This window comes from Hemibagrus wyckioides, linkage group LG10, assembly GCF_019097595.1.
Source record: "Hemibagrus wyckioides isolate EC202008001 linkage group LG10, SWU_Hwy_1.0, whole genome shotgun sequence".
Classification (NCBI taxonomy): Eukaryota; Metazoa; Chordata; class Actinopteri; order Siluriformes; family Bagridae; genus Hemibagrus; species Hemibagrus wyckioides.
In genome coordinates, this window is record NC_080719.1 from 2,157,111 (window position 1) to 2,170,052 (window position 12,942).

General features: G+C 39.7%; 1 protein-coding gene across 1 annotated transcript in view; it reads right to left on the reverse strand.

Moving 5' to 3' along the window:
- Positions 1 to 1,817: 1,817 nt before the first annotated feature.
- Positions 1,818 to 12,942, reverse strand: part of ext2 (exostosin glycosyltransferase 2) — a 47,825-nt gene continuing 36,700 nt past the window's right edge. Inside the window, exons 14-15 of the mRNA XM_058400973.1 lie at positions 7,773 to 7,855; positions 1,818 to 3,988 (exon numbers count right to left, since the gene is read on the reverse strand). Coding sequence (XP_058256956.1) covers positions 3,850 to 3,988; positions 7,773 to 7,855 — 222 coding nt within the window. The 3' untranslated portion in view covers positions 1,818 to 3,849. The remainder of the gene's footprint in view (positions 3,989 to 7,772; positions 7,856 to 12,942) is intronic.

Below are 12,942 nucleotides of genomic sequence, written 5' to 3' on the forward strand. Positions count from 1 at the left end.
ACTATTTTAAGATTGTTGGCTTGTGAAATCGCATGCATTCTCAAAGCACCACCATTCCTCTTCCATTCTCTAATAAATTGGACTAATGGAGCTCCAGCCGAGAGAAGAGGCAGCGTGGGTTTGAGCGTCTTCCAGCAGTGGAGGGAAAGAAAAGAACATTACATTCTAACCCAAGTAGGGGAAGGGAGCTTGGCTCGGTTTAAGATGTTTTATTTGGGGCTTTGAATTGAATGTGTGTGTGTGTTTTAGTGTGTGTGTGTTTGTTTGGTTTTTTCCCCCTCCCTTTAGATACTGATCAATAAAAGCCTTAACATGGACTCAGCTTTTTTAACATGCTCTTTCTCAGGATACTGTAAAAGGGTTTGGAATAAAACACTCAGCGTGTGGCGCTGTTAAAGGAAAATCATCAATAATCAGCGACATCCCGTGAGGATCGGGACTTTACTTCACTTACATGACAGCAACTTACCAATGATGGAGATTTTTTTTATCCGTTTATAGCTACATGTGATGTTAATTAGTGCCAGTATTAAACACTAATTCTCTCTCTCCATCTCTCATCGTTTTTAACCTCTCTCCCTTCCTCACTATTTTTTACTCTCCGTCTTTTTTTAATCTCTCTCTCTCTATATATATATATTTATTTAAATCTCTCTATTTTACTCTCTCTTTATCTCTCTCTCTCTCTTAATATCTCTCTCTCAACTTTTCACAGAGACGTTACAGCTTTTCCTGACCCATAAATTTGTTTATTATTAGCGGATTGTCCAGCGTAAAAGTCCCTGCGAATGATCTGTTACTATAGAAACCATGAGAAATGTATTACAACGCTTGTCATGGTGTGTTCTCTATTTCTCTCTCTCACACACACACACACACTTCTCATAAAGCAGACCCGTTTAAACCCGAAGCAATTGCAACACTCCCACAAACGCTCGCTTGGACTAAATAACAGACACTTCATAAAGCAAAGAGCTGCAGACAATCTGGCTCTCGCTACGTAATTGGTCATTCGCTGACATTTCCAATAGCCGAGTCATTGCTGAAACCTCCTCCTTACCAGATTTTCTCTCTCTCTCTCTCTCTCTCTCTGTCAGGGAACAGGCGGAGCAGGAATACATTTCTCTTCACAAGTTCACTCCCCATAGAGATGAAATGCATTTATCTCAGACATGCAGGCTCCTGCACTTAAATCATTCACAGAGCTCAGACATCTGCTCCATCCCTAGACAACAGAAACTATAAAAAAAAAAAAAAACACAAAACACACACACACACACCACTGCTTAGTTTTAACTTCACAATGTCACTTCGGCATGCTTTAGAAAAAAAAATCATTTGTTGATTGGAAAAAAAAAAAATTACGAACAGCAAAATAAACTTTTATTTAAAAAAAGAAATAAATAAAAATATTTATTGGGGGGGATAAAATGCAAAAAAAAAAAATGTAAATTTTTTTTTTTTTCTTTTAACCAGGATTTATTTATAAATATGTCGGTCCAGACATAAGACGTGCGACTATTTTATTTTATTATTTTTTATTCTATTATTAAAAAAAAACAAAAAAACACACAGATCAATATATTACAAGCATTAATGCTGGCTAATGCGAAAATCTTAGAAATTGGAGAAAAAACAAACAAACAAACAAAAACAGAATTGCACCACAAATACATTTAGTGTATATGTTACTGGAGAGAGAGAAAGACCAAAGAGGTTATGGCCCCGCCCACTACTTTCCTATTGGCTCATGAGATCGAGGATAAAGTCAGGACCTAGCAAAAGTAGTTGAAAACAAAACAAAAGCACTGTTCACATCAGCATCTTTTCCTCTTTTATGAATTTCTTTAAATTCAGCATCGTTCTAAACACCGAACGAAGCAGAAATGTTATTCATCTGCTTTATTTAAAAAAGCGTATTTTTTCAGATCTTGTGTTATTAGAGGATCGAGTCGTATATAAAGTAAGCGCTGCGATTAATCCTAAATGTTGATAGCTCTTTGTTTACTGTATAGTTCAGTTCCTCTTAAAAACAGGATTAATTACTAGATAAATTAAAGTAAAATTATTTTGGTCATTTTTTGCACAACACTAACAGTACGGCTGATGAAACCAGACACAATTAAAATCAGATTTTTAAACATTTTTTCATTTCTGTTTTGTTTAAAAATTCGACTGTAAAGTGCTCAAATTTCTGCTGCAGGAAAAAAAATTTTAGTTCTTAAAAGTGTTTTGGAAAAAAAATGTTTTAATTCTAGTTCTGAAAAGTTAAGAGTTTGGGTTCTCCAGTTTTTCCCCATGAGGGAATTCTTTAAGGTTCTATGTAGAACACACCACCACTCTTCCCCCGGTAAAACAAGGCTAAAAGCTTCAAGAACCAAACACAAGCAAAACATTAAACTCCTGCCAGGTTCTAGATATTAAAAAGAAAATAACGATCCTCAGGAGATCTGAAGCTTCAGCATTACAGGAACCGTTTATAAAACGATTATTACAGTTAATAACACTTAAAGAGCTCTTCGAGAACTGACTGTTTACTTCTACATGGTATTAAGGTTGGAGTTTGGACCTTACACTTTGGACCCAGGTACTACAGAGTTCCTCCAGCGCTTTTAATGGATCATTTCTGGGTTCTTAGCTTTCAAAAATTCATTTTGATAAAATAACATCTGGTTCTAAAGTAGAAGCAAGCTTTTTTTTAAAACTAAGAACCCTTATTCTTTCAATATTCCACTTTAAAACCTTTTTAAAAGTCTGAATTTTCTATCAAGAAGAAAACTATGTGCAGGTTGACAGAACCCAGTTAATACACACACTCTTAGAACAAAGGGTTCTTCAAGCCTTCATTGGGAAAATGTTAATTGTTCCAGAGAACCATTAATGGCTTTAAATTTAGCATTATAAGCTAATGAAGCCTTAAAGAACCTTTAATTTCTGAGAATGTGTGGACTATCTCTATAGGTGTGCAGTAGAAGCTCCAAATGATGCTCATTATTTCTTCTAGCTATCTAGAACCTGTCAGGTTGAGCTATCTTGTCACATGCAGGGTTCTACAAGGGTTCTTCAAAGGTTCATATGATAATGAAATAGCTCTGATCTTCTAAAACGTTTTTAGATCTTTCCCTAAAAAGCCAAGAACCCTGATATGAACTTATCTGAATAAACTTCATAAGAACCCTTGAGATAACGATGGTTTCTAAGAGTGAAGAACCGAAATGTGACAGGATTTAAGTTCCTGTTTGTGGAAAAGAATAAGAGTTTTTTCCCAGTTATTTACGTAGCAGCTCTGGTGTGTAATTTAGTACCGAGGAATCTTTACTTCAAAAAAAAAAAAGAAAAAAAAAGAAAAAAAAAAAAAGGGTAATTATTTAACTACTTTTTAAATGTTTAACCCTTAAAACCTTCTTCAGTTCATATTGAATAGTGTGAAGTATTGAACATTAAATACAGCGTGTAAAATGTGAGTAATTGTGAGTGAGAAATTCCGACCACTGAGAGTTTTAATATACTCATACAGCTCTGAGACTCTCCAGTCCAATCCTGGTTTTCCATAAAAACGTATAAAAAGCCATGATTTTGGCTTCTCAGAGTCAGACATTTCTGTTCAGTGAACCTCAAAGTTTCAGTGTTATCGACAGACGTGATCTGTTCCGTGACGTTCCAGGTGTTGGATGTTCCTTCCGGGTTCCTGGAGATCCATCTCGATAAAAGAACACGTGTAGATACAGCAACAGGATGCTTTTCCCTCTGTCAGGTCACGTCATGTCTTTGATAAAAAGTTTGTGAAGTCTGTGATCCGTGACGTGGTTTTCACCGGACGGAGGTGTAAAGGATGGAAGCGGGACTCGGTCATAAGCTTCCGATGTTGGGAAAACTCTTGAGCTTCTCCGGGAAGTCATCCTTGTATAAAACGGGATCGGCGCGATGTTCCACAACCTTCAGAGGCATGGTGCCGAATACGGATGCAAATTTGTTGATGCACTCAGACCTGAGAGAAAAGAAACGAAAGAAGAGAGAGATTTTATATATACAGTGAGGGAAAAAATGATTTGATCCCCTGCTGATTTTGTACGTTTGCCCATTGACAAAGAAATGATCAGTTTGTAATTTTAATGGTAGATTTATCTGAACAGTGAGAGACAGAATAACAACAAAAAAATCCAGAAAAATGCATTTCAGAAAAGTTCTACATTGATTTGCATTTTAATGAGTGAAATAAGTATTTGATCCCCTATCAATCAGAAAGATTTCTGGCTCCCAGGTGTCTTTTATACAGGTAAGGAGCTGAGATTACAGTAGGAGCACTCTCGGGGAGTGCTCTTAATCTCAGCTCCTTAACTGTATGAAAGACACCTGTCCACAGAAGGAAGCAATCAATCAGATTCCAAACTCTCCATCATGGCCCAGACCAAAGAGCTGTCCATGTCAGGGACAAGATTGTAGACCTACACAAGACTGGAATGAGCTACAAGACCATCACCAAGCAGCTTGGTGAGAAGGTGACAACAGTTGGGGCGATTATTCCCAAATGGAAGAAACACAAAAGGACTGTCAATCTTCCTCGGTCTGGGGCTCCATGCAAGATCTCACCTCATGGAGTTTCAATGATCATGAGAGCGGCGAGGAATCAGCTCAGAATTACACTGGAGGATTTTGTCAATGATCTCAAGGCAGCTGGGACCACAGTCACCAAGAAAACAATTGGTAACACACTACGCCGTGAAAGACTGAAATCCAGTAGCGCCCGCAAGGTCCCCCTGCTAAAGAAAGCACATGTACAGGACCATCTGAAGTTTGCCAGTGAACATCTGAATGATTCAGAGGAGAACTGGGTGAAAGTGTTGTGGCCAAATGAGACCAAAATCCAGCTCTTTGGCATCAACTCAACTCGCCGTGTTTGGAGGAGGAGGAATGCAGCCTCTGATCCCAAGTACACCATCCCCAGGTGACAGGACAACCGCACCGCATCAAAGGGACGATGGACGGGGCCATGTACCGTTAAATCTTGGATGAGAACCTCCTTCCCTCAGCCAGGGCACTGAAAATGGGTCGTGGATGGATATTCCAACGTGACAATGACCCAAAACACACGGCCAAGGCAACAAAGGAGTGGTTCAGAAAGAAGCACATTAAGGTCCTGTAGTGGCCTAGCCAGTCTCCAGACCATAATCCCATAGAAAATCTGTGGAGGGAGCTGAAGGGTCAGCCACAAAACCTTAATGACTTGGAGAGGATCTGTAAAGAGGAGTGGGCCCAAATTCCTTGAGATGTGAGATGTGTGCAAACCTGGTGGCCAACTACAAGAAATGTCTGACGTCTGTGATTGCCAACAAGGGTTTGCCACCAAGTACTAAGTCATGTTTTGCAAAGGGGTCAAATACTTATTTCACTCAATAAAATGCAAATCAATGTAGAACTTTTCTGAAATGTGTTTTTCTGGATTTTTTTTGTTGTTATTCTGTCTCTCACTGTTCAGATAAATCTACCATTAAAATTACAGACTGATCATTTCTTTATCAGTGGGCAAACGTACAAAATCAGCAGGGGATCAAATCATTTTTTACCTCACTGTATATATAATACAGATGTGGATTCATGAGTTCCACTAATAAGGTCTAATGTGCATGGTGGTGATGGTGGATTTGGTGATGGTGGTGATGGCAGTGATGACGGTGGTGGATTTGGTGGTTGTGGTGATAGTGATAGTTGTAATGGTGGTCATGGAGGTGGTAGTGATGATGGTAATGGTGGTGGATGTAGTGAGGTGGTGATGGATTGGGTAATGGTGATAGCATCAAGCTAAGCGGTTCCTTTTGGGTATAGCTGTGCCACTATTTTCTAATTATGTGTCATCTTTTAAGAACAGGTGTATTTGTATTAAGATCATGTGACACTACAGATGAACTGCAGTGGCTCCTGAGTTCAAGTAAATATACCCGAGTGAACAGATGTCTAAAGCCGGGATTGTGTTACACAGATTGGACACCACCCTCCGTTCACAATCAGAGCTGAGCTTCAAGGTGACAAAATTATTCTGCTTAGATGTTTGTCATTTTATTTAAAAGATTTAAAGTTGCCCTATTGGAAAAAAATGGTTTAAAGTGAAGACAGAACTCCACACATGTACAAGAAATCAAGTTAGATACACAATTTCCTACTTCTTGTATATCCTGAGTGACAGATCCAATCAGTCTCATCCAATCAGAGGGAAGAATTCCATTCACGAGCTTTCCATTCCTTTTCCGCTTTGTCTGAATTGCCCTTGTGTTTGTTGTTTTTCAATTTGTTTTTTTTTGGATTTGTTATTTTGTTCCCTTTTTTTTGGATGGTATTATGTTTTCCAATTTTTCTTATTTATTTATGGGGGGGGGTTGTTATTGTGTTTTCCGATTTGTTTTTGGATTTTTTTTATTTCATTTTCAGATTTTTTTTATTACTTTGTTTTCAGATTTTTTATTATTTTGTTTTATGATTCATCTTGTTTCCCGATTTGTTCATTTATTTTGCACTTCTCTGCCTCTGTATATTAGTGATATAACTGATGTTCCGATTTAAATCTGGAAAAACTTTAAGAGGGAGTGAACACTCCTGTGAGCCAGCGTTTGAGCTCAGACTGCAGAACGGCAGAGTGCTGGCATTTTTTGGAGCGGTGTAAAGCCTGGCTTTTATGGCAGGAAACATGTTCAGAGCGAGAAGCGTGACCAGAAAGACCCCATCAATCTCCGCTGAGCCTCCAGTCAAAGGGCTGCATGGTCTGTGGAGCCAGACTCTATTAGTAACACTCTTTATTCACTTCCAAGGTCGTGCACTTGTTCAGGCCCGGAGCAGTGCGCAGGCTACCGCCTCACTTTCAAGTGTTACAGCCGTCACTCACGCGGAGGTGGCACGTAACCCGCGGCAATTAACTCTCTTAATTGACGTACAGATCTGTTCTTTCACGTTCTTGTCACTCCGTTCCTCAATAATCATCTGTCTGTGATTCATTTGACTCTTTAGTGCCAAAAACCTTCGTGCTAGAACCATTAAAGTTTCTTTGTAGAACACAGGAAATATTTTTCCACTCAAAAAGCCTTATGATCCCTAAGTGATCCAACAAACCCTTATAGAACAGAGAAAGTGTGTTCTGAACAGAACGTATAGAACCTTCCTCTCTGCCTGGTTTTAGAACCCTGTTTAATCCCATGGAGGTTTACAGAACCCGTTCGAGATCCTTGCGGAAATGTGGCAGAAATTCTTTTTCTCATAATATCTAGAACCAGTCAGCAGTTTTAGCATTTAGCAATCCTGGAACTCTGAATAATTAGTTCTTAGTGAACAGAGGACACAGTATGGAGGACGTTTAAAGGGTCTGACAGAAGCAGTGTAGACTGCAGAGCTGCATTTGGTTTGATTCTTGAACTAAAGCAGAAACTAATACTAGAAGATTTTTTGGAAACGTGTGTCGTGATTGTCGAGTGTGTGTGTGTGTGCGTTCTTTCGTGTGTGAAGCAGCTTGGGGAAATGGAAGCCGCTGTTCTGTGTGCTCTGGATAAGCGTGAACGTCGCCGTGCTGATCAGACTGGAGCTTGGCACGCAAACCCCTGCCTGAAATTGGACGGAGAAGTTCCTCAGTGTTTGGCTGATAAATGCACATGTCTCCTGTGAAGCGCCACAATGAGGCTATTGTTGGGGGAGAAAATACAGAATGTGTTTCAGATGCAGGCGGAAAAGCCATGCCAGGTCCTGAGAGCTGCCAGGGTTCTGCTCGCTCCTACACCCGGTTCAGACTTTACCTCTCCACCATGTGCGTCTGGTCCAGCGACAGGCCGTCGATCGCCGTGCACTCGGGGCACTTGAACTTCTTACGAGGCGTCACCTGGAGGGGGGGAGGGGGGAGGGCAAATCAGAGCTGATCGACAATCTGACTTTAATTTGCTAACTTTCATGGCCTTCATTTATCGAAGTTAAAAAAAAAAAAAAGCGTGACAATCAGCAGTGTGGTGCCTTTAATAAGAACAAATGAGAAAAAGAAGAAAAAGAGCAAAAAGAAAAGAAAAGAAAAGAAAAGAAAAGAAAAGAAAAGAAGGACAAAAAAGGAGGAAAAAACACAAACAAGAGAACAATGACAAGAAGATCATGAAGAGCAAAAACAACAAAAAGAGGAAAATTTGTGAATGGTATGTAGAAGAAGAAGAAGAAAAAGAAGAAGGAGAAGAAAAGGGAAAAAAAACACAAGAGAACACTGACAAGAAAAATATCCACAAAATCAACAAAAAGAGTAGTACATGAAGAAGAAAAAGTAGAAGAAGCAGAAGAAGAATGGTAAAGGAGAAAAAGCACAAACAAGAAGAACATAGACATGAAGAACAAAAACTACAACATAAGGAAATTTAGCTAGTACAGAGAAGAACAAGAAAAAGAGGTAAAAGAAGAAGAAGAAGAAGTATGAGAAAAGAAAAGAAGGATAAAAAACACGAGAACAATGAAGAAAACAATGAAGAACAAGAACAAAAATAAGAAAATAAGCTAGTACAAAGAAGAACATTATGATCAAGAAGAAGAAGAAGAAGAAGAAGAAGAAGAAACAGCAAACAGAAAAGAGGACAAACAGCACCATCATCAACAAGAAAAACAAAAAGAAAAGAAGAAGAAGAAAGGCAAGTAGAAGAATTTCAGTATAAAGAAGAGGAAGACTTTGAATTCTGAAGCCAACAAAGAAGAAAAAGCACAAAAACATGAAGTGTAGAAGGAAGTGGAAGAACGATCATGAGGAACATGAAGAAGGAGAAAAGGAAATGACGAGGAGACAAAAAAGAACAACCACTCCATCAACAAGCAAAAGAACAAGAAGAAGAAAAAGGTCAACAAAAAAGCAGCAAAACAAGAGAAGTCAAAAAAAAGGTAAAGAGAAAGATCAACAATTCAAAAATAACTAAGAAGAAGAAGAAGAAGAGCAAGAAGTGGAAGAAAAGGAAGAAGAACAGCAAGAAGAGCAAGTGGAAGAAAAAGAAGAAGAAGAAGAGCAAGAAGTGGAAGAAAAGGAAGAAGAACAGCAAGAAGAGCAAGTGAAAGAAAAAGAAGAACAGCAAGAGCAAGAAGAACAGCAAGAAGAGCAAGTGAAAGAAAAAGAAGAACAGCAAGAGCAAGAAGTAGAAGAAAAAGTACAAAAAGAAGAAAAGAAGCACAAACACAAAGTTAAAAATCAAGAAGAAGAAAATGACGATGGCAATAATGACAAAGAGATGATGATGATGATGATGATGATGTACAAGAAGAACAAAAAAGTGTAGAAGAACCAAAAAGAAATCAGAAGGAAAAGAAGCAACAGAGAAAGTAGCAGCAGCAGTACAACAAAAATAAAAATATAGCTGCAAGCAGCAATGACGGGCCCTCGCACTATGGGTCATCACTACACGGTGCCATCGCCGCCCAGGCGCACCAGACACAGTGGGCACAGTGGGTACGTGCATTAAAAGGGGAAATACCAAAAGGACAAGAGTGACAATTTGGGTCTAATGAAAGTGATCACAGCAAAGTCCACTGATGGCAACAAGAAAACTAACTCTCCATCTAAACTATATAAGGGCAAATGGGACAGTTTGGGTGTAATGAAACAGATCATAGCAATGTCCGGTGATGTCAAAAGGGACAATGACTCTCTCTCTAAACTATATTTCTATATCAGTTTATATATATATATATATATATATATATATATATATATATATATATATATATATATATAGAGAGAGAGAGAGAGAGAGAGAGAGAGACAGAGACACCCAGGAAAAAATGTCTACTTTTTCTTTTCTTGAAGTGTATATACATTTTTTGGCTGACTCTGTATATATAAATTGTGAACATGAAGCCATATTTAAAAAAAATAAAAATGAAGTGGAAAGAGCCTCTAGTGGACATAGTCTAGTACTGCAGGAGTCAGGCCTAAACCATGTCCAGTCAATGGACTGATAAATGTAAAAATTTGTTGTGAGCCGTTTGAGCGTCACAAAATCATGAAGCTAAGCAGAATTACTCACAACCAGTTGTTCTTTCTCTGTACATTTTTTGAAACATTAGGGTTTTCCACTGTTAAGATATAAGAACATTTTTTCTATTATGTCCTCACCATAGCAACATCATTCAAAATATCACAAATTCCTTCACAATTTCACATCAGCCATGTCCTGACATTATTCTGACTGATTCTCAACCAAATCAGGAGAAAGGAAGGGAAAACATTCGAGATTTCTAAAAGTGACACACTTCCTGCTGCCATTTGCTGGCGCTATGACTGACACTCACAGTAGTCATGTCCATGTGATCAGCTTTCTTCTCTTAACATAAATTTGAGGTTTGATATACATGACACAGTATACACCGAAGTTATTAGCCATTTCCTGTTTCCTTTTTATTCACCATAAGTTTGAGGGCTCCTCACGGCTGAACCGTTTGAGATCAAAAATCCCTTATCAACTTTAGATCCTCAATGTCTTCAGATCATATTGGACCCTGTTTGGTCAAAATCATACAAATCCCCTAGGAGGAGTATATCAAATTCCATTGGGTGTGTTTTTCAAACATCCCAAAATAACTGACTTCCTGTTAAGCAGATCCCATGACAGGTGGATGAACGTCATTTATCTCAATGAGATCTAAATGTATCCCGGCTCTCATGCATATACGTCCAAGTGAAGATGAGCTGTGCAGCTATATTTCTGACAAAGTTCCAGGGGGCGCTGTGACAGCCCTGTGCCACGCCCGGGGACCAGCCACACTGGACTTTCTCATAAACATGTACACTCTCTATGGGAAATATTTTGGAACATTAGGCCTTTCCACTCATATGATATGAGAAGATTCATTGTGTTCTATTATGTTCTCGTGTAAATCGTCGCCATAGTAACACGATTCAAGGTATCAAAAATTCCTTCAAGATTTCACATCAGCGATGTCCTGACATTATCCTGACTGATTTTAAACCAAATCAGGTGAAAGTAAGGGAGAAAATATTAGAGATTTCAAAAAGTGACACTTCCTGCCAGTTGGTGGCGCTATGACCGAGACTCACAGTAGTCATATCAGTGTGATCAGCTTCCAATGCTTAACATAATCCTAAGGTTTCATGTAGATCACTTAATGTACACTGAAGTTATTAGCCACATCCTGTTTCGTTTTATTCGCCATAAGTTTAAGGGCTTCTCACGGCTGAACCGTTTGAGATCAAAAATCCCTCATCAAATTTTGCATTATCAATGTCGAGATCATATTAGCCTGGGTTTGGTGGCGGTTGTATCAATGTCTTGAGATCATATTAGCCTGGGTTTGGTGGCGGTTGTATCAATGTCGAGATCATATTAGCCTGGGTTTGGTGGCGGTTGTATCAGTGTCTTGAGATCATATTATCCTGGGTTTGGTGGCGGTTGTATCACTGTCTTGAGATCATATTAGCCTGGGTTTGGTGGCGGTTGTATCAATGTCGAGATCATATTAGCCTGGGTTTGGTGGCGGTTGTATCGGTCTTGAGATCATATTAGCCTGGGTTTGGTGGTGGTTTTATCACTGTCTTGAGATCATATTAGCCTGGGTTTGGTGGCGGTTGTATCACTGTCTTGAGATCATATTAGCCTGGGTTTGGTGGCGGTTGTATCAATGTCGAGATCATATTAGCCTGGGTTTGGTGGCGGTTGTATCGGTCTTGAGATCATATTAGCCTGGGTTTGGTGGCGGTTGTATCGGTCTTGAGATCATATTAGCCTGGGTTTGGTGGCGGTTGTATCGGTCTTGAGATCATATTAGCCTGGGTTTGGTGGCGGTTGTATCAATGTCTTGAGATCATATTAGCCTGGGTTTGGTGGTGGTTGTATCGGTCTTGAGATCATATTAGCCTGGGTTTGGTGGCGGTTGTATCACTGTCTTGAGATCATATTAGCCTGGGTTTGGTGGTGGTTGTATCGGTCTTGAGATCATATTAGCCTGGGTTTGGTGGCGGTTGTATCAATGTCGAGATCATATTAGCCTGGGTTTGGTGGCGGTTGTATCGGTCTTGAGATCATATTAGCCTGGGTTTGGTGGTGGTTTTATCACTGTCTTGAGATCATATTAGCCTGGGTTTGGTGGCGGTTGTATCACTGTCTTGAGATCATATTAGCCTGGGTTTGGTGGCGGTTGTATCAATGTCGAGATCATATTAGCCTGGGTTTGGTGGCGGTTGTATCGGTCTTGAGATCATATTAGCCTGGGTTTGGTGGCGGTTGTATCGGTCTTGAGATCATATTAGCCTGGGTTTGGTGGCGGTTGTATCGGTCTTGAGATCATATTAGCCTGGGTTTGGTGGCGGTTGTATCAATGTCTTGAGATCATATTAGCCTGGGTTTGGTGGTGGTTGTATCGGTCTTGAGATCATATTAGCCTGGGTTTGGTGGCGGTTGTATCACTGTCTTGAGATCATATTAGCCTGGGTTTGGTGGTGGTTGTATCGGTCTTGAGATCATATTAGCCTGGGTTTGGTGGCGGTTGTATCGGTCTTGAAATCATATTAGCCTGGGTTTGGTGGCGGTTGTATCAGTGTCTTGAGATCATATTAGCCTGGGTTTGGTGGTGGTTGTATCACTGTCTTGAGATCATATTAGCCTGGGTTTGGTGGTGGTTGTATCGGTCTTGAGATCATATTAGCCTGGGTTTGGTGGCGGTTGTATCGGTCTTGAGATCATATTAGCCTGGGTTTGGTGGCGGTTGTATCACTGTCTTGAGATCATATTAGCCTGGGTTTGGTGGCGGTTTTATCACTGTCTTGAGATCATATTAGCCTGGGTTTGGTGGTGGTTGTATCAGTGTCTTGAGATCATATTAGCCTGGGTTAGGTGGCGGTTGTATCAGTCTTGAGATCATATTAGCCTGGGTTTGGTGGCGGTTGTATCAGTGTCTTGAGATCATATTAGCCTGGGTTTGGTGGCGGTTTTATCA